Source organism: Schistocerca cancellata, chromosome 7 (genome assembly GCF_023864275.1).
Source record: "Schistocerca cancellata isolate TAMUIC-IGC-003103 chromosome 7, iqSchCanc2.1, whole genome shotgun sequence".
Taxonomy (NCBI): domain Eukaryota; kingdom Metazoa; phylum Arthropoda; class Insecta; order Orthoptera; family Acrididae; genus Schistocerca; species Schistocerca cancellata.
The window spans coordinates 124,208,128-124,227,923 of record NC_064632.1 but is presented as its reverse complement, the minus strand read 5'-3'; the positions used below and the strand labels follow the sequence as shown (position 1 = coordinate 124,227,923).

General features: G+C 39.4%; 2 protein-coding genes across 2 annotated transcripts in view; one reads left to right on the top strand and one right to left on the bottom strand.

Moving 5' to 3' along the window:
* Positions 1-12,867, bottom strand: part of LOC126092277 (tetratricopeptide repeat protein 8) — a 96,656-nt gene extending 83,789 nt beyond the window's left edge. Inside the window, exons 1-4 of the mRNA XM_049907793.1 lie at positions 12,639-12,867; positions 12,287-12,468; positions 11,910-12,204; positions 2,926-3,200 (exon numbers count right to left, since the gene is read on the bottom strand). Of these exons, the coding sequence (XP_049763750.1) occupies positions 2,926-3,200; positions 11,910-12,204; positions 12,287-12,468; positions 12,639-12,749 (863 nt within the window). The 5' untranslated portion in view covers positions 12,750-12,867. The remainder of the gene's footprint in view (positions 1-2,925; positions 3,201-11,909; positions 12,205-12,286; positions 12,469-12,638) is intronic.
* A 4-nt stretch (positions 12,868-12,871) lies between these two features.
* The window catches only part of LOC126092278 (DNA replication complex GINS protein PSF1-like), a 42,037-nt gene continuing 35,112 nt past the window's right edge, over positions 12,872-19,796 (top strand). The window contains exons 1-4 of the mRNA XM_049907794.1: positions 12,872-13,048; positions 13,131-13,195; positions 13,274-13,369; positions 13,452-13,542. Coding sequence (XP_049763751.1) covers positions 12,977-13,048; positions 13,131-13,195; positions 13,274-13,369; positions 13,452-13,542 — 324 coding nt within the window. The 5' untranslated portion in view covers positions 12,872-12,976. The remainder of the gene's footprint in view (positions 13,049-13,130; positions 13,196-13,273; positions 13,370-13,451; positions 13,543-19,796) is intronic.

Genomic DNA, 19,796 nt, shown 5'->3' with positions numbered 1-19,796 from the left:
AAGAGCGTCATGGTTAACATTTTTTAGGTTTCTGTAGGTTACCAGGTGAGATTTTTCTTTGGTAGTATGTACTGAGTAATTTAAGAATATCATGTCATGAGCAGAGAGTCCTGGAACGGATGTCTGATTGGCGCGAATTATTTTATCTGGTCGCTTTGTTGCTATTATATCTATGAGTGTATGGCTGTGTGGCGTGTGATGAGTTGGGTCCAGCGGTGTTAAACTCATATCATTGGAGTGGAACAGTCTCCTTAGTTTTTCTGCAGAGGGAGATTTTAACTGTAAGTCGATGTTTGTGTCGCCCATAATGATTATGTGTTCATACAGTGTCACGAGCGAGGACAGGGCAGACTGAAAGGAGGACATAGCACCGACGTTTGGAGGTTTATAGATTACTCCAATTAGCAGTTTCTGATTTGATGTATTTATTTCGAAAAACAAGAACTCTGCTTCTCCTTCGCCCTTTGCATCCGATGTGCATAGTATAGTAGGTCTCAGATCAGAGCGAACATAGGTATCCACACCACCCCCGCGTCGTGTTTCACGATCTACCCTTAGGAGAGAGTAACCAGTGATTCGGATAGCGTCGGAAGAAATGTTTGGTTTCAACCAAGTTTCAGAGACGAGGATAACATGGAACAGCAATTGGCAGAACAGGTCACAGAACTCGTCGAAGTGAGACGTTAGCGACTGAGCGTTCGCGTGGGCCACAAAGAGCCCGCCGCCGGAACCGGTCCGTCCCGTTGTGGCCGCCTGTAGGACCGAGCGCGCTCCGTCTACCTGCTGGCCGGAAGAGGGACAAAAGCTGGATTTCGCGGGGGAAGACATATTTACAGGTGTGTCCAAGGTCGTGACTGACTCAAGCGTCTGTGGGCTAAAGGTGAAAGACAAGCTGGAGGTATCGGAGAAGGGAGCGAAAAGAAAGATGGAAAGTGGCAGTAGTGGTTACGAAAAAGATAATAGTAGTAGTAGTGGTAGTGACGAGGATGAAAATAACAGATATAGAAAGGTGGTTTTAAGGAGATTCCTGTTAATGGAGAATGTTAATTCCCGTTTGACTGACAGTATGAATATACATGAGCACTTATGATAGACAAATAAAGAAGCAATATTTATGTGAAACAACTGACTGATTTTAAATAGAGTACTTATGGTACTTATAGAAATAACGAAGCAATATCTACGTAAAAAAATGAAAAGAAAGAATAAAAATTAACTTATATTAGACAGAGTACAATATGAGACTTTGTGTCTCGCGAGATTTCGCTCAGTCTTTCAGTTCGGACATGTTCGTCACTGTTTTCCTCCCTCCTTCCGTCTTGACTACGATCCTGCCATCCTGGGTCCATACATTTTGAAGGCCGAACTGTGTGAACGCAGTGTTCAAAACTTTTAGTCTTTCGCGCATCAGATCTTCCCTCAGGGTAACCCCACTCTTGGCGAGTTTTCTTTTCTGAGCAAACACTTCAGCTCTTTTCCGGTATGACACAAATTTAATTATTATGGGCCTGGGTTTCATTGCACCTGGTATCCTGTGCCCAACACGGTGGCTTCTGTCAATATCGGCCACGTCGATCTGCACGCCAAGTTTCTCACGCACAAGGCTAATGGCCAGGTCGTCGGTGTTTTCACGATCGTTTTCAGCTACCCCAAACAAGCGCAAGCTGTTCCTTCGCTGATACTGCTCAATTTCATCAGTGGCCGCAGACAGTTTAGCTTCTAGGTCGGCAGCTTTTTTCTCTTGTGCGGCCAGGGACTTTTTAAGAGACTGGATTTCGGTGCTGTTGCGCCCAACAGACTCTTGCAGTTTGTCCATGACCGCGGCCATCACAGAGTCCGTGATGGATTGCACTATTACGTTTAGCGTGTCTTTACTGTGCAGCGCTGCACTCACCTGGGACCGGACGAGCTCCCCGATGTCGGGAAGCGAGGCCTCACCTGCCGCCGGAGACCGGGCGCCCGCGCTGCCTGCGCCCCTGTAGCCTCGCCTGCTGCCGCTTACTCGTGCTCTTCCCATTTTTCACTCACTTATCACTTATCACTTGCGGTAATCAAAGGAGAACAACACACCACGGCAAGTAACACTTGTTTAGTCGGATGCACACGTTGTGGACTGCCGCACTTCTCTGTAACACCTTCAATGAGCGGAAAAACTCGCGAGACAAAGAAACGCGCGTCACTCAGTGGCCGCCATCTTACAAGAATTTTCTCAGTGTATTATTCCATTTTTTTGTAATGTTTTTCGTGCGAGTTTCTGCATTTTTCTATTGACTTCAAGTTTTCTTATGGTCTGTTTGTGCAGAGTCTCACACAGGTTGAACATCACACACAATTTTCTGTGCACTGTATACATTCAGAATAACAAACTTACATAAACAATGTGTAACTGTTTGTTTATGTAAGTCCTTTTCCTTCTGCCTGAAGGAGGAGCCACTGGCTCCAAAAGCTTGCCCATTACAACCGTCTTTTCTGTTGTTGTTCTGCCGCCTCTTGGTGAGTAGACTTTTTATCTATCCAATTAAATTATTTTGCCAAAAATTGATTGCTTTTGTTTTTATATGTGTAATGTATTTGATGTATCCTACACAAGTATATTAAACGACCCTAAGGCAAATAAACAGAACTATGTATTTTAGAGCTGGTGATGTTGTGTCACAATGTTTTGATGAGATTCGTTCCCATCATCTTCAAGCAAAGCCATACTTGAAGATGATGAGTATGAAACTGAACTGAGGGTGTATATTGATCTTTTCTGCAGATATCCTCGATTCCTGAAGCTTTATATGTAACCTGGAGATCGGTGTTTCCTAACAATTTATATACCAGTCAGGACAATGCACCAATGTGGCTTCCTTTCTTGTTCTACAGTATTCTATGTTCATCTAATAATTATATTAAGAATTTAATGTGATGTCAGTGCCCCACCTGGCTATTTCTGTTGTAAGCGTCACTTCATTAGGAAAGTACTCGAGTCCTGTCTTGCAAACATCGAGTGCTGTCAGAGGCTGATCCAGACGAATATAAACCCTTGCCAACCTCAAAAATGTCTCAACTGTCTGTTGCCACTTCAGAGCTGAACGAAACTGTTGCTCTGCATCTCGCATCAGGCCCATTACAAAGTAACATTTCCCAAGTTGTACTTTCCACCACCAGTCTTTGAACAAAGAGGCCTCAGTTGCCTGCACAGCAAGTTCCATAGCCTGTAACAAGTATGATAGTTAGTAAACACAGTAACATCTCCAGAGAAGGTAACATTCTTATTATTATCCCATCATATATTAGTATATACCCTCAATTTGTGCAAGCTACAAATTTCTCTTGCACCACAGTGGGTTTGCTTCAACATTCCAGTGAGTAAAATCCCATACCCTGCAGTTCAGTTTCATACTCATCATCTTCAAGTATGGCTTTGCTTGAAGATGATGGGAACGAAACTCATCTAAACATTGTGACATGACATCACCACCTCTTGGCTGACCACCCGAGAAGATTGGAATATGATGAGATAGCCTGCAATGAGGCAGGAGGAACAAGACTTCTGGTCAGGTGACTACAGGGTTATAAACACAAAATCAAATAGGGGTAATGCAGGAGTAGGTTTAATAATGAATAAGAAAACAGGAATGCGGGTAAGCTACTACAAACAGCATAGTGAACGCATTATTGTGGCCCACACCTACTACAGTAGTACAAGTTTATATGCCAACTAGCTCTGCAGATGACGAAGAAATTGAAGAAATGTATGATGAAATAAAAGAAATTATTCAGATAGTGAAGGGAGACGAAAATTTAATAGTCATGGGTGACTGGAATTCGAGTGTAGGAAAAGGGAGAGAAGGAAACGTAGTAGGTGATTATGGATTGGGGGTAAGAAATGAAAGAGGAAGCCGGCTGGTAGAATTTTGCACAGAGCACAACTTAAACATAGCTAACACTTGGTTTAAGAATCATGATAGAAGGTTGTATACATGGAAGAACCCTGGAGATACTAAAAGGTATCAGATAGATTATATAATGGTAAGACAGAGATTTAGGAACCAGGTTTTAAATTGTAAGACATTTCCAGGGGCAGATGTGGACTCTGACCACAATCTATTGGTTGTGACCTGTAGGTTAAAACTGAAGAAACTGCAAAAAGGTGGGAATTTAAGGAGATGGGACCTGGATAAACTGAAAGAACCAGAGGTTGTAGAGAGTTTCAGGGAGAGCATAAGGGAACAATTGACAGGAATGGGGGAAAGAAATACAGTAGAAGAAGAATGGGTAGCTCTGAGGGATGAAGTAGTGAAGGCAGCAGAGGATCAAGTAGGTAAAAAGATGAGGGCTAGTAGAAATCCTTGGGTAACAGAAGAAATATTGAATTTAATTGATGAAAGGAGAAAATATAAAAATGCAGTAAATGAAGCAGGCAAAAAGGAATACAAACGTCTCAAAAATGAGATAGACAGGTAGTGCAAAATGGCTAAGCAGGGTTGGCTAGAGGACAAATGTAAGGATGTAGAGGCTTATCTCACTAGGGGTAAGATAGATACTGCCTACAGGAAAATTAAAGAGACCTCTGGAGATAAGAGAACCACTTGTATGAACATCAAGAGCTCAGATGGAAACCCAGTTCTAAGCAAAGAAGGGAAAGCAGAAAGGTGGAAGGAGTATATAGAGGGTCTATACAAGGGCGATGTACTTGAGGACAATATTATGGAAATGGAAGAGGATGTAGATGAAGATGAAAGGGGAGATACGATACTGCGTGAAGAGTTTGACAGAGCACTGAAAGACCTGAGTCGAAACAAGGCGCCCGGAGTAGACAGACAGACTTCAATAAGAATATAATAATTCCAATCCCAAAGAAAGCAGGTGTTGACAGATGTTAAAATTACCGAACAATCAGTTTAATAAGCCACAGCTGCAAAATACTAACACAAATACTTTGCAGACGAATGGAAAAACTAGTTGAAGCCGACCTCGTGGAAGATCAGTTTGGATTCCATAGAAATACTGGAACACGTGAGGCAATACTGACCTTACGACTTATCTTAGAAGAAAGATTAAGGAAAGGCAAACCTACGTTTCTAGCATTTGTAGACTTCGAGAAAGCTTTTGACAATGTTGACTGGAATACTCTCTTTCAAATTCTAAAGCTGGCAGGGGTAAAATACAGGGAGCAAAAGGCTATTTACAATTTGTACAGAAACCAGATGGCAGTTATAAGAGTCGAGGGACATGAAAGGGAAGCAGTGGTTGCGAAGGGAGTAAGACAGGGTTGTAGCCTCTCCCCCGATGTTATTCAATCTGTATATTGAGCAAGCAGTAAAGGAAACAAAAGAAAAATTCGGAGTAGGTATTAAAATCCATGGAGGAAAAATAAAAACTTTGAGGTTCGCTGATGACATTGTAATTCTGTCAGAGACAGCAAAGGACTTGGAAGAGCAGTTGAACGGAATGGATGGTGTCTTGAAGGGAGGATATAAGATGAACATCAACAAAAGCAAAACGAGGATAATGGAATGTAGTCGAATTAAGTCGGGTGATGTTGAGGGTATTAGATTAGGAAATGAGACACTTAAAGTAGTAAAGGAGTTTTGCTATTTGGGGAGCAAAATAACTGATGATGGTCGAAGTAGAGAGGATATAAAATGTAGACTGGCAGTGGCAAGGAAAGCGTTTCTGAAGAAGAGAAATTTGTTAACATCGAGTACAGATTTAAGTGTCAGTAAGTCATTTCTGAAAGTATTTGTATGGAGTGTAGCCATGTATGGAAGTGAAACCTGGACGGTAAATAGTTTGGACAAGAAGAGAATAGAAGCTTTCGAAATGTGGTGCTACAGAAGAATGCTGAAGATTAGATGGGTAGATCACATAACTAATGAGGAAGTATTGAATAGGATTGGGGAGAAGAGAAGTTTGTGGCACAACTTGACCAGAAGAAGGGATCGGTTGATAGGACATGTTCTGAGGCATCAAGGGATCACCAATTTAGTATTGGAGGGCAGTGTGGAGGGTAAAAATCGTAGGGGGAGACCAAGAGATGAATACACTAAGCAGATTCAGAAGGATGTATGTTGCAGTAGGTACTGGGAGATGAAGAAGCTTGCACAGGATAGAGTAGCATGGAGAGCTGCATCAAACCAGTCTCAGGACTGAAGACCACAACAACAACAACAGGCTGCAATGACAAGGAATTGTGTTTAATAAATATGTGTACAGACTAAACTGACTTGTTTCTCAATGGCACTTATCCCCTACTGATTGTAAAGAACACATGTTACCACTGCATTCCGTTAACTTTCTCGTCAAGGCTTCCACCTGAGGGGACGATGACTAAAGTAATGAGTTCTCTCCTAACAGGAGACTGAGAGGATGATAACAACTTAGATAGCACGAAGACCTTGTTGAAAATCATTAATGTGGTCTGTTGTTACCTATTTCATGATACACTAAATATACGAGGAGTGAGATGGGGGTGCCATTAAAATTTCCTATATCATAGTGTTTATGATTCAAAGTACAATTTGTAATAATTAACAGAAAACTAGCTATGACATGAAAGACTGTTTCCACTCACCAAAGACGGCATGTTGAATTGCAGACAGGCGTGACAAAAATACTGTCACACATTAAGATTTCGGCTGAAGGCCAGTCTGGCCTGAGCAGCCACAGATAGTGCTTATGTATGTGGGAGGAGTGCCTGCTTCTGTAAATGCAAGTGTGTTTCTCTTTTCAGGTGAAGGCTTTGGCAAAAAGCTGAATGTGTAACAAATTTTTCATTTTGCGTATCTGCAACTCAATGTGTCATCTTTATGGTGAGTAGCAATGTTTCCTTTCCATTATTGTTGACATTCCTACCTGTACTTTCCATTCTTCGAAAAGACTACTTCTGTCAGATTTCTTACATTATTACTTTAGTATATACCATTCTGGTTGGCCCATGGGTGTGTTAAGCAGATCTTATACTGCTCTGCAAATGGATGTAGTCTTTTCATTATGAATTAGTATTTGTACCCCATTTTTGTTTTTATGATCAAGTTTAGCAGTCATTTGTTCAACTTTCGCAAATTTCTACGGCAAGGATTGAATCCTGAGAATGACAACAGTGAAAGCTTAGGAACTACAAATGAAATTTCACTATGTGAGATTCTACTAAAATTTCCCAGCAGCTGCTGAATGCAGGGTTCTGCATGTATATTTAATGTAGGTGGTGAAATGCAGGTTCACATTGTCCTATATGAAGTGTTAAATCAATTTCTCTACAGTAAGGTGCTCTATTCACGTGTCGCTATAGCTTTTTCAGTGCTCAATGCAATGGGATGGATGGCAGAGGGACTTGGTTGTCTTAAACATTGGTACAACATAATAATGTTTGAACAGATGAAAAGAAAAGAGAAGTACAAAACCATCACATTACAGAGGCAAAATTTATTGTATTTTCTTGATTATGGGGTGGAGGACAGGGATCAAGAAGGCATTAATATCATTAGCAAACTCAATCTGCCAGAAAGAGAAATGGATAGAGATGTGCAAGCCCAGTGTGGCAAAAATACGTAAAAGGGTGAGAGATACATAAACTCTGATTGTATCTGCCAGATGATAGATTTTCTCACATGCTCCAGTATGGCCAGTTACTTGTTTGTATGTTCCATAGATGATAATTGAGAGCTTTCACTATGATACAGAACAAGTCAGTTTTACAATTATAGTTTATTTTCCAAACGAAAAATGTGGCAACTTGCTGACCCTTTACATGATAACTTCGGAGGTTGTTTCTTTCCCTGCATATAATAATTTATACTTAACTATGTTCAAATTATTAAAATTCTCTAGGCTATTATGCAGTGGGCTGTTATCTAACAGAACACAGAAGACAATGGCATTATAGTCCAGGGAATTTTAGTAAATTTAACCTTTTCAGTGCAGAAAGTTTGTTAATTTTATTATCCATTATTTTTTTTTACATTCACTTGATAAATGATAAAAGATTTTTACACCTCAGTACATCACTCTTTTCTGTGCCACACTAAGGCTGAGTGATTGGTAGTTAAAATTGTTTCTCCGTACAGTATTATATTTAAGTGTCAGTACACCTAACTGTTTAAAGGGCTATGTACAAGAGGTTCTGGAGTAAGCATCACATAATATTCTTACTACAGGCTTCTGCGCAACAGATTTTGTTTTCCTAAATTATAAGTTATCCCTGAAAATGATGCCATAAGGCATAAGTGGATGAAAGTAGAAAAAGTAAGACAACATTTTTAAATTTTCATCTCCAAAATATGATATCAGAAATGCAAAAGTTGTAGAGTTGGTACATTGTTGATGATTTGTATATTGCGATTTCCAGTTCAGTAAGTAGCTTGCAATAAGTAGCATGTCAAGTACAGATTTAGAACTGGAACCTAATCAAACTTCCACTGTCACCAATAAATAGCTTAAAGCGAATTCACTGTCATTAAACTCTAAGAAGACCCATTATATGAAGACAAGCAGACTGAAGAGGTTGACATTGTTAAATTTTTGGGATTACAACTCAATAATAAATTCAGTTGGGAAGAGCATATCACAGAATTGCTGAACCACCTAAACAAGTCTGTACCTGCAGTGAGAATGGTGTTAGATGTAAGTGATATATAAAAAACTTGCATACTTTCATTCCATTATGTCATATGGGATCATATTCTGGGGCAACTCATCAAACCAAGCAAAAAGTTTTTAGGGTGCAAAAGCGGGAGATAGGAATCATTTGTGGTGTTAATTCAAAAACATCATGAACCAACCTGTTCAAAAACTTTGTATTCTAACCACTGCTCAGTATATTAATTCCTTAAAGAAATTTGTTGCAAGTAATACATCTCTGTTTCCAACCAACAGCTCCATACATAGTATCAATACTAGGAATAAGAACAATCCACATAAAGACCTAAAATCACTTACCTTGGTTCAAAAAGGAGTCCAATATTTAGGAATCCACATTTTCAATAAATTGCCAGCAACCATTAAAAACACAGCAGGATAACTAAATAAAATACCTGTAAATATGCTGTTCAAAAAGGGAGAGATAACCGTGACTGCATGATGACTTAGAAATAATATGTGACCCAGCCACTCTGTGAAACATTAAGATCTCACGCTCAATATTTTGGAATTCCGGACACCACACAAAATCTTAAGACACAAACAACACTTGCCTTGTTATCATTAAAATAGGTGCAGATCTAAATGGTATGTAGGTTTCCACAAATCAACTGGAAACAGTGAATTGTATGTACTGTAATGGGCCAAGTGCCAGCTACTTCTGGCACAACGCCTGCATGCAGGATAGTCGGCTTTGGAGCCACAGGCACTTCTTGCGTAGGGTGTGTTACGAGTAGTGCAGGCACACTGCAATTTATGAACACTGTTGCACTGATAAACAATCTGCGGAAATTCTGATTATTAGAAGGTGCAAGTTGCACTTATGAGCAGCACACACATCAGCAACGGTGGCACTGCCATTACAGGGCCTATGTTGCATCCACTCTCATATGCTCGCGGAGCACTGCTTCCATATTCCTCCATTGCTGCATATTTAAGTTGCAGCTCAAACTCCAGCAGGCAGCTCTTTGCTCAGCTTTAGGCTTAATGCTGGCTGCAACCCACACCAATCTATCAGAGCTTCCACTGAGCTCATTGCCAGTCTCACTGGTTTGTCAGCATCATCACGTCCTAGTGGCTGTTGCTGGTTGAGTATTATGTCCCATCAGCCACCAACTCTGGCTCGTTGGTATCATTCCAGCCCAGGCACCACACCTATGCTGCAAGGCATTGTGACATCACTCCAGCCACCATAGGGGATGGAACTCAGCTAGTGCACTTTTGTCTGTTACTGTCATGACCTATGTCATGAAGGGCTCTTGTTCATAACAGATCAGGATGATCATTTAGTTGTGTCATTCAATAATTGCATTATGCTGAAACTAACTTCTGTGTGTTGTGCTAATAAAGAGTATTGTCATACTACCTGGGAATACTATCCAAAGTCTTCGATATCCATCTGTTTTAGAATCTTGGCACATATTATGAGCTGAAAGATAAGGAGGCACCTCCCAGTTACCTTCTTCACATCACCCAGCATGGATTCCAAAAACACGTCATGCATAACTCTCGCATTTCATGCGGCATCCTGAAAGCCACAGATCAAGACAATCAGGGGGATTAAGTATTTCCTGACTTCTAAAAAGCATTTGACTCAGTTACACATCAAAATTATCAGCAATTACACAATTTTACGGGGTATTAACAAAATCTGTGATTGGAATTAGGATTTCTTAGTAGCGAGGATGCAACACATTATTTTAATGAAGAATCATCAACAAATGTAGAAGTAACTTCAGGTGTACAGCAGGGAAATGTGTTGGGACCCTTGCTATTCATGCTACACGTTAATGACACTTGTGGACGACAGACTTTTCGCGGATGATGCAGTTATCTATAGTCACATAAAAACTGAAATAAGCTGTACCAATATTCAGGCAGATCTTCATAAGATGTAAAAGTGGTGCAAAGACTAGCAACTTGCTTTAAATGTATAGAAATGTAAAGCTGCACAATTTAGGAAACACAAAAAAGTAATATATGATGTCATTATCACCCAGTCACAAGTGAAATCAAGTCAACCCAAATTACCTAGATGTAACAGTTTGTAGGAATATGAAATGGGATATAGCATGGGTCAACTGCAGGTTGGAGACTTGGATTCATTGACAGGATACTAGGAAAATGCAGTCAGTCTAAGCAGACGACTGCTTATAAAACATTTGCACATCCCACCTTAGAATAATGCTCATACCTAATATGACTAACAGGGGATTGCATACACAGATGGGCAGCACAAATGGTCCAGAGTTGACTCACTGAAAAGCATCATGGAAATGCTCTAAAATTTGAATCAACTGTCACTTAATGACATGTGTCAGTCATCCCATGAAAGGCTACTTACAATGTATCACGAACCAGTATTAACTGAAGAATCTCTTAATATACTCTGGACACATAGGTATCACTCCCAATGGGACTATGAAGACAAAATTAAGCTAATTGCACCATGCACAGAAGCATTCATGAAATCCCACATTAATGACATGGGAGTGAAGGTGGTACAACAGGAAGGGCCTTGTGCCATATGATTTATAGAGTATGTATGCAGATATAGAAACACTAGTTCAGTTGGACAATAATGGCAAAGGAAACTGACCATGGCCTAACTTTGGCAACATTACAACAACCACACAGAAGTCCGAATCCCATTCCTACCTAAGGCAAGTTCAGTGAGCTAAACCTGTACAGTCTTGTTTGATCTGTAAATGTCAGAATGGTCTCTACTCCATTGCACTGTAAAAGCACAAGGGAAGAAATTGACCATGGCCTAGCTTTGGCAACATTACTACAATCACACTGAAGTTTGAAACCTATTCCTCCCTAAGGGGACCTGTAAATACCAGAATGATCTCTACTCAGTTGCATTGTAATAGCACAGTTCATCATTTAATTCTGTGTGTGCCTTTTTTGTTTATATTTCATTATGTTGATAAAAACACTCATTTCAGTACTGAATAATATAAACTAAAATTAAATATATTGTGATAGACGAATATTTGATAATGAAAAAAAGTAGTGAGTAAAGTTTATCTTTGCCAAGGAATCGTTAGTTTCTTATTATCATAAGAACTAATTCTAACAATAAAGTTTAAACAAGCAGGAAATCAACAAAACAATAATATGTATTTCCATCTGAGAACACAACATATCCAAAGAGAAACAAGTGCAAAGAAATATACGTACAGTGGTGCTTCATTGTTAGCAGCAGCATCCTCCAAACTTCCAAGTGCATGAGGCTAACTACCACTCTGTGCATAAGAGGTCAACAGTAAATTTCTTACATGTCTCACATCATTCTCGTGGTAAAACAGGTATTCAAAAAGAGGTTTAGCGATGGAAGGATTAGCAGCGTATTTTCCAAGATTTAGTCTCGAAATCTGTATGAAGGGTCCACCTGGTTCTGTCAACATGGATGCTGTTCCCAAACGCACACTTCGTGCAGAGCGGGATGTCACTGGTCTAGCTGTCCGTGCAGTACGTGGAGTTTTCAGAGCCTGTTCAATAGTTTCTGGCCGACTTGTCTGAGTACCTGGTCGAACAACTCCACTCAGTGGACGACCAGTTTGTGTCAGTGGTCTGTGAAATATTCAAATAAATACTATACACGCTAGTTCTTCTTCTATCATATGATTAATCTGTTATCACTGGTCTAACATACCTCTGACCCTGGCTGACACCACGCTGAACTTGAGATGATGTGCGGAGCGAAGTTCCAGGGCGAGGAACCTGGGCTATGATATCATCGTCCAGTATAGCATCCGCCATGCCCTCCTCTTCAGCTTCTATATCATCCACATACACTTGTTCTGTCAAGGCTTTCATTTTAAGTGTCCATATGGCCTAAAAACAGCGTAATAGAAATCGTTCTTTACGTTCACGATGGACTAAAAAATGTATACTCTCGGGCAATTACTATATTAGAAAGGGCTCAAGTACTGTTATTCATAAATTTATATGGGTATTTACTAAATAGTTAAATAATTCATGCTGTAACTCGTGTAGAATTATACCTGATCGTATGGATTTTTCTCCAGTAATTCTGTGCAAAGTGATGCACACTGGTCATATTTTCGCCTGCGATAAGAGCTTAAAGCCATGTACAACGGGTCCATCATACACATAAACTATTTATCTTTTTAAACAAACCGCCGCTCTGAGCAACTCTTCTGTTCCACTTTTGTGGTATGTCAAAGTTTCTGTCCTGCAAAGCTTATATCAACAACGATGTTACACCCACAATAGCTGCTTAACTTTGAACAGTAGACTTGCGTTATGCGTAAAAACGCGCGAAATGCGGGTAGCATGTGAACGAATTTAAGTAAACAAACATTGTTAGTTTTCTGTAGTCATGTTTTGCGAAAAAGCCTTCCGCTTAATTAAGGACCTCCAGAGGGCAGCGGATAACCTTCCAGCATTCAATGTAATTAAGCACTGATCCGATGCATATATTTTGGAATAACTTTTCTAAATTCTTGCTCACTCTTTGACATTTTAATTTCCAGGATGATTTGGTTAGACAGGTTTTAGAAGAGATGCAAGCACTGTATGAACAGAATTTAAAGGACGCGTAAGTAAATTACAGGCTGTAGTGTAGCTTTCGTTGATAAATTAGTTGCGATGAAGTTTATAACAAACATAATTTCAGAAACACCACCGTCTCGGGAAATGCGTCTTATTTTCATGGTGTACACTTGCGTCATACGGCCCTAGAGAGAAATCAAAGGTGCCTTCTAGCATACATGTGAGTTCCTGTTACGTAATTTTGTGTGTATCTAAGTGGACAGTTCTTTGAAGTTTTTAACAATTGCGGCATTGCTTTCCAGATACAACCGTTTGCAAAAAATTCGGAAAATGCGATGGGAATTCGGAAGTATATTACCAGCTGACGTCAAATATAATTTATCTGAGGCAGAGGTAAGACATTTTAATGTGTTAGTTTCATCCCCCCACCCCCTCTTTCCCTTTCAGGGTCGACAGAAGCGTCCGATCCCACGCGTCGGCTTTGACCCGTGACGTAAGGGTGTTGTCGTGTGTGACGTCATGACGGCGCGGAGTTTGGTTTGAGTGTGGCTGTCTCCAGTTCTGTTTTATCTTATTTTGTTTACTTTTCTGATCTGTTCGTTCTATCTCGTGAGATTTTTTTTAAATTTAAAAACGCTTATTAACTTACTTTAATTATCTGTTTCCTCCACCTTCTGTTTTAGTTTATTATATTTATCTTTCTGATCTGTTCGTTCTATCCTGTGAGATTTTTTTAAAAAAAGACAAAAAGCACTAATCAGCTACTGAAGCATCTTTATCTTCTATGGGTTGCAGGGGTTACGACCCCTGGGGAGGTGGGTGGGTATTCATGCATGGCTGTCTTCACTTACATGTTGTAGCTACGCAAGGCGTCTAAATTTGTTTATATTTAGTTTGCCCCCTCCCCCCACCCAAAACACCCCATTTCCCGCGCTTGTCCCGTTAGTGTCATTAGGCTTTTTGTGGAAAGTGTGTGTGTTTGTTTTTGTTTCCGCCATATTTGTGACGTCATGGGTCAAAGCAGACGGGCGGGATCGGACGCTTCCATATTTCCCTCTTTCATTGTATTTTTTTTAATGTTATTATTATAAAGGGACAGTAGAGCATATTCTCGTAGAGTGTCGTCCTGGATTGAGTTGTTGGCTGTGGACATATTTTTAGTTAACTAGACTTGCTGCCATTATTCGGTGATTGTTGATGAATGAAGAGTGGAATCTTTCGTACACTTGTTTATACTCTCGACTCTGAGCGATGGTTGGGGAGTGGGGATGATCCCTTATGTCTGTAAGTTAGTAACATGCTGTGTGGATCATTTTGCACGAAAGATTGTATAATCATACATTTCATATCATTACATTAACATCGCAAATCAATTTGCACATGCATTCTGCACTTTTGTATTTCTTTATACAAAAAGGAAAAAAAATCATGACCTCCCCTTAAATTTACACAATAACAGAACCTTCCCCTTTGCTGATGATACCACAATTATGAAATCCAACTCAAATGAACATCTTACAGACACAATAAACAGGAGCACAACACAAATAAACTCATGGCTTGATTCAAACATACTACTCCTAAATATAAAAAAAAGACAGCTGGTATTACTTTCCAAACAGTCCAAAATAAAACCCACCAGTACCAAATATATCACTGAGTGATGATAAAATCAACTATGTAAAAGAAACCAAATTTTTGGGGGTTACCATTACTGTTACATGGAGAAGTCATATTGATATTACCTGCACCAAATTGAGTTAAGTATGTTTCATGATTAGAAAGAATCTTGTTAACCACTGTTCCAGAATCTGAACATATTACCCCTCCCATGTCAGTACATACTGGACCTACTATGTTTCACCAAGAAAAATATTAGCAACTTGGATATAAACTCAAACTGGCACCAACATGATACAAGGTCAAAGAACTCTATATGAGTAATTCCTCAAATATATGGGAATAAAAGTACAATCATCTCCCAATAGCAGTGAAGGACATTACACAAGTGAAGGATTTTAAAGTAAAACTACGGTTACTCCTAATTAAACACTGCCTCTACAGCATACAGGAATTCCTCGAAAATAACATGCGTTTCGTTCACTGCGCTCGCCTATTTTACATGTGTTCCAAACTGTTCTTGCAGTTGGTTCTGGCTACTCAGCGTCCACAACTGGTAATCAAAAAGTATTTTATAGTTACGTAAATTACATAAAAATTTCATTGTATGTAATAGGTACGCCTTTCAGGTAACAAAAGGGCATATCAGCTCACTTCATTATATCAATGAACAGCAGAAGACATACTTATAACAAGGCAAGTTTTTTTTGTTATTCATATATATTTTGGTTTCATCGACTTGATTTAGCAGCTAACTTTCAATAATTTGCTTAATTTTTAGTGTAAGAAAATTCATATAAAACGATTTTCGTGTATCTTTCATAGACAAAATATTACATTTAGGAAGGCTCTAATTATTTTTGAGTTTGGTTGTTTCCAATTTGCATTACCTGCTAGTTTGGTTTCTCTGAAGGAGGGGGGGGGGGGGGGGGGGAATTGTGGGTTGTGGGTCATTTTGGCTCAGTAGGAAAAGCGGTGCCTCTCCATTTGAAAAGACATAGATTGCCATAAAATCGTATTTACTTATTATCTCAAAAACATTTGTTCAGAAGGAGCTTTCAAACCAAAAACTTTATTGCTGCGAACTTAATTATTATTATTATTGCTGCATTAACTTTAATAATGCAACATAAAAACCTAATTTTTACTAAGCGTATGACGCAAGTATGAGTAAACCACATTTTATTTTATGCTTCCATAAAGTCTCTACTTCGCCTACGAACTCAGAGACAACGTGAAGTATATATAGGGTGTAAACGATTATGTTTACAACGAAGCATAGCTATGTAGTGGAAGTCGAAACGAAGAATTTTATACAAGACACTTGTGGTCTATTAAGTTGGGAGAAAACCACCAACAGGTTTACAAGACTACATGAGCTATAGCCCATGCGCGCCACTACACATCGTCATCGATTGTTTCGCAATTGTTGCTTTCATTAGCTTGTTATTTCTTCACTGCCTAATTATTACCTATTTGTCTGTTTGTTGTATCTGCTTGTAATGGGCAGCACATTGTCCGTAATTGGCGAGCAGTCTGTACTCTGGGCCAGTTTTCCGTGCGCCACCCTATATTATTTCCCTGCGATCAGCCACACAAGGCTACAGTTGGCTAAACAAGAGGTTCTGCAGAATCACAGAAATTACTTCTAAAAGTGTGTAAGAATTCTGTAATGAATAAAAAAATGGTTCAAATGGCTCTGAACACTATGGGACTTAACATCTGAGGTCTTCAGTCCCCTAGAACTTAGAACTACTTAAACCTAACTAACCTAAGGACATCAAACACAGCCATGCCCGAGGCAGGATTCGAACCTCCAACCTTAACGGTCGCGTGGTTCCAGACTGAAGCGCCTTGAACCGCTCGGCCACACTGGCTGGCAATGAATAGAAACTCTATACTCCAGGGGGAGGCAAGTGCTCTCTCTTGGTGCCCTCCATTATTCAGTCACCTACACTACTAGTTTTCAGTTTTTCATAAGAATGGTATACCAAGCACAAATGAACGGTGAACGAGTAAAAATGAATGGTTCCCAAAAAAGAATGATAAGCAGTGAACTAGTTCCCAAGGATGAATGAGTTTGCCCATCTCTAAATACATATTAAAGGATGCCCTGCAGGACCATTTTGGCAGTCTCCTGAAGATGGCAGCATGTCTTGTTGTTGAAAATTCATGCAGAAGCATGTTCTCTACCCAGCAAAGCAAGCAAGAAGAATTAAAGTCAAGAATTGACTAAGATCTGTGATCACATGATTGATAAGTTGTGTATTTCTCATAATACCATTGATGTTCCAATGTGGATGCGTCCAAGACATCAATAAAAGATTGTGCCATTCTCAAATGCTTTCTAATTGTTAGGAGGAGAACTACCCATGGAACTGCAGTCAGCTCTCAGGGATTTCCCTGAAAAATATGTATTGGACAAATAGTAAAACAAATCTGCATGACGTGATATTTTGCATTGATGTGTAGATGGTTTAATTTGCTTAGCAGATTAATCACACACCAATCAACCCACCCAGAGACATAGAAGTGGTAAATTCAAATATATCTTCGTGAACTTTCCCAGAATGAGCATAACTATGCACAATAGTTTCACGCAGCATTACAGAGAATCACAGATGATACTTCGTGCTGGCAGTATTTGTGAATTTCTATTGTAATCCATTTGCATATAGATCGAGAGAAAAATTACTGTCTGTGTGCCTTTGTGCATGCCATAATCTCTATTCTCATGGTCCCCACGTGAGATACCTGATGGCAGCCCTGGAATTACCACTTAGTTTCACTCAAATACCTTTCCCCCTAAATTTATCTGATGAAGTTTCTTCCAATGATTGTCATTTATATTATCCAGACATCAGTGTTAACACTCTGTTATAGGGCATACCAATCTTATTATGATCCTAGCTATTACGTATGCTTGTACTTACAGTATTAGATTTCTATGTCATGTTTACATTTTAAGGACTCTTGTACACTGGAACAGCACCTCCATTGGTTGCACTACATGTAGACCAGCATAACAAAATGACTGACAGTTAGGCATGGCAATTTGCTTTAAGTGTTCAGAAATGTAAAATTGCGCACTTCTCTCTTATGTCTACAGTATCAACACATCACAGTTGCAATAAGTAAATTCAAACAAATATTTGAGTGTAATACTTCATAATGGTATGAAGTGGAACAATCACAGAGGCTTAGTCGTAGATAGAGTGGGTGGCAGATAGCACTTTCTTGGTGGGACGCTAGGGAAATGCAATCAGCATACAGAGGACGTTGTATACAAATTACTTGTATGACCCATATTAGAATATTGCTCAAGTGTGTGGGACACCTGCCAAATATGAATGAAAGGGGATATTGAACTTATACAGAAAATGGCAGGCTGAATGCTCACAGATTTGTTTGTCCTGAGGGTGAGCATCACAGACATGTTGAAAAAATGTCTGTGAGTTACCTGAACTACACAGAGAAGCACCAGCATCAAAAGATGAATCTAGGTATGTACTACAACTGACCACTTATCGCTCCCTTAGGGACCGTGAAGACAAGATTAGGCATTTAAACAGTCATTCTTCCTGCACCTCATATTTTAATGGAATAAGGAAAAGCCCTACTAACTAGTATAATGGGAAGTACCCTCTGCTATGCATTTCACAGTGGTTTGCAGAGTATTGATGTATGTGTAGAAGGAACCAATGCTGGCTTTTCTGCATTACCTGGGCACTCAGTAAGATTGTGACGGCCACAGCTGTGCCCTTTGGGACAATGTACGCACATGTTTCCCTTTGGCATATGGTACTGAGTCTGCCTGACATGATTGTAACACCCTTTTCACTTTTCTGTGCAGTTTTGCTGCCAGTTTCAGACATTCCATTTTGTGAAATAAGAAAATCAGCACAGAGAAACCAAGCCACATGATGATAACTGAGACTTGAAGAAGCAGAGCAACGTGACAGCTGTAAGCAGGACAGAAAGTTCATCGAAACTCATTCTCTAATTGGTTGTTTCTGCAGTAGTTGTCATGTAAATAACTAGTTGTTAATCGCTTTGTTATTCTGATGAGGTTATAGTGTTTTATGTGTGATTTCCTGTACAGATGCACTGCACTTTTCCAGAATGTTCTCAATAAATCAAGGGATTTTTAATTTGCTTTTCCCACTCCTGATTGTATGTTTTTGCTTCTTAGTATTACCCCTCAATGTTGATATGTTGTGACATCAATACTGTGCAAGCTAAAATAATCACATGTTACCACCATGTGCTTGGGGTAATTAAATGCTGTCAAGTGCAGGCAATCATGGAATGAATCTATAACCATTGTACCAGTCTTGGTACCTGGTAGAAATATTTGATTAATTAATGTAATCCAAGTTGGTATTCGCCATGTTAATTCTGTTGGATTCATTTTGTACATTGCTAGACCTAATTTTTTTGTTCGTTCCTCAAAACTTCACCTCTTGGGGGATCTAATCTACCTTGCTGTTACAAGTTTTATGTGTTCTTAGAAATTTTCCTCTCCTCTACTTTGGCCATTAACCAACTCTCATTTTCTATGTGATGTGACATTGATGAGCCAAGTGAAACATGCGGTACCAGTTGTCAGCTTTGACCTGAAACGAAACTGAATTGTGTTGTGTGACGTCATGGCAGGGCAGCATTTATTTTTTATTTTTATTTTTTATTTACATGTCATGTTCTGTAGGACCAAATTGAGGAGCAAATCTCAAAGGTCATGGAACGTGTCAGTACATGAAATTACAACATAAAAGTAATAACAGATAAAAATAAATGTATATGAACCCAAAACAAGTCAGTCCATGAGTTTAAGTAAACACAGTCAGCAATACAATAAGAATCAGTTTAATTTTTCGACAGAATAGAAGGAGTGGCCCATGAAGAAACTCTTCAGTTTAGATTTGAAAGCGCATGGATTACTGCTAAGATTTTTGAATTTGAGTGGTAGATTATTGAAAATGGATGCAGCAGTATACTGCACACCTTTTTGCACAAGAGTTAAGGAA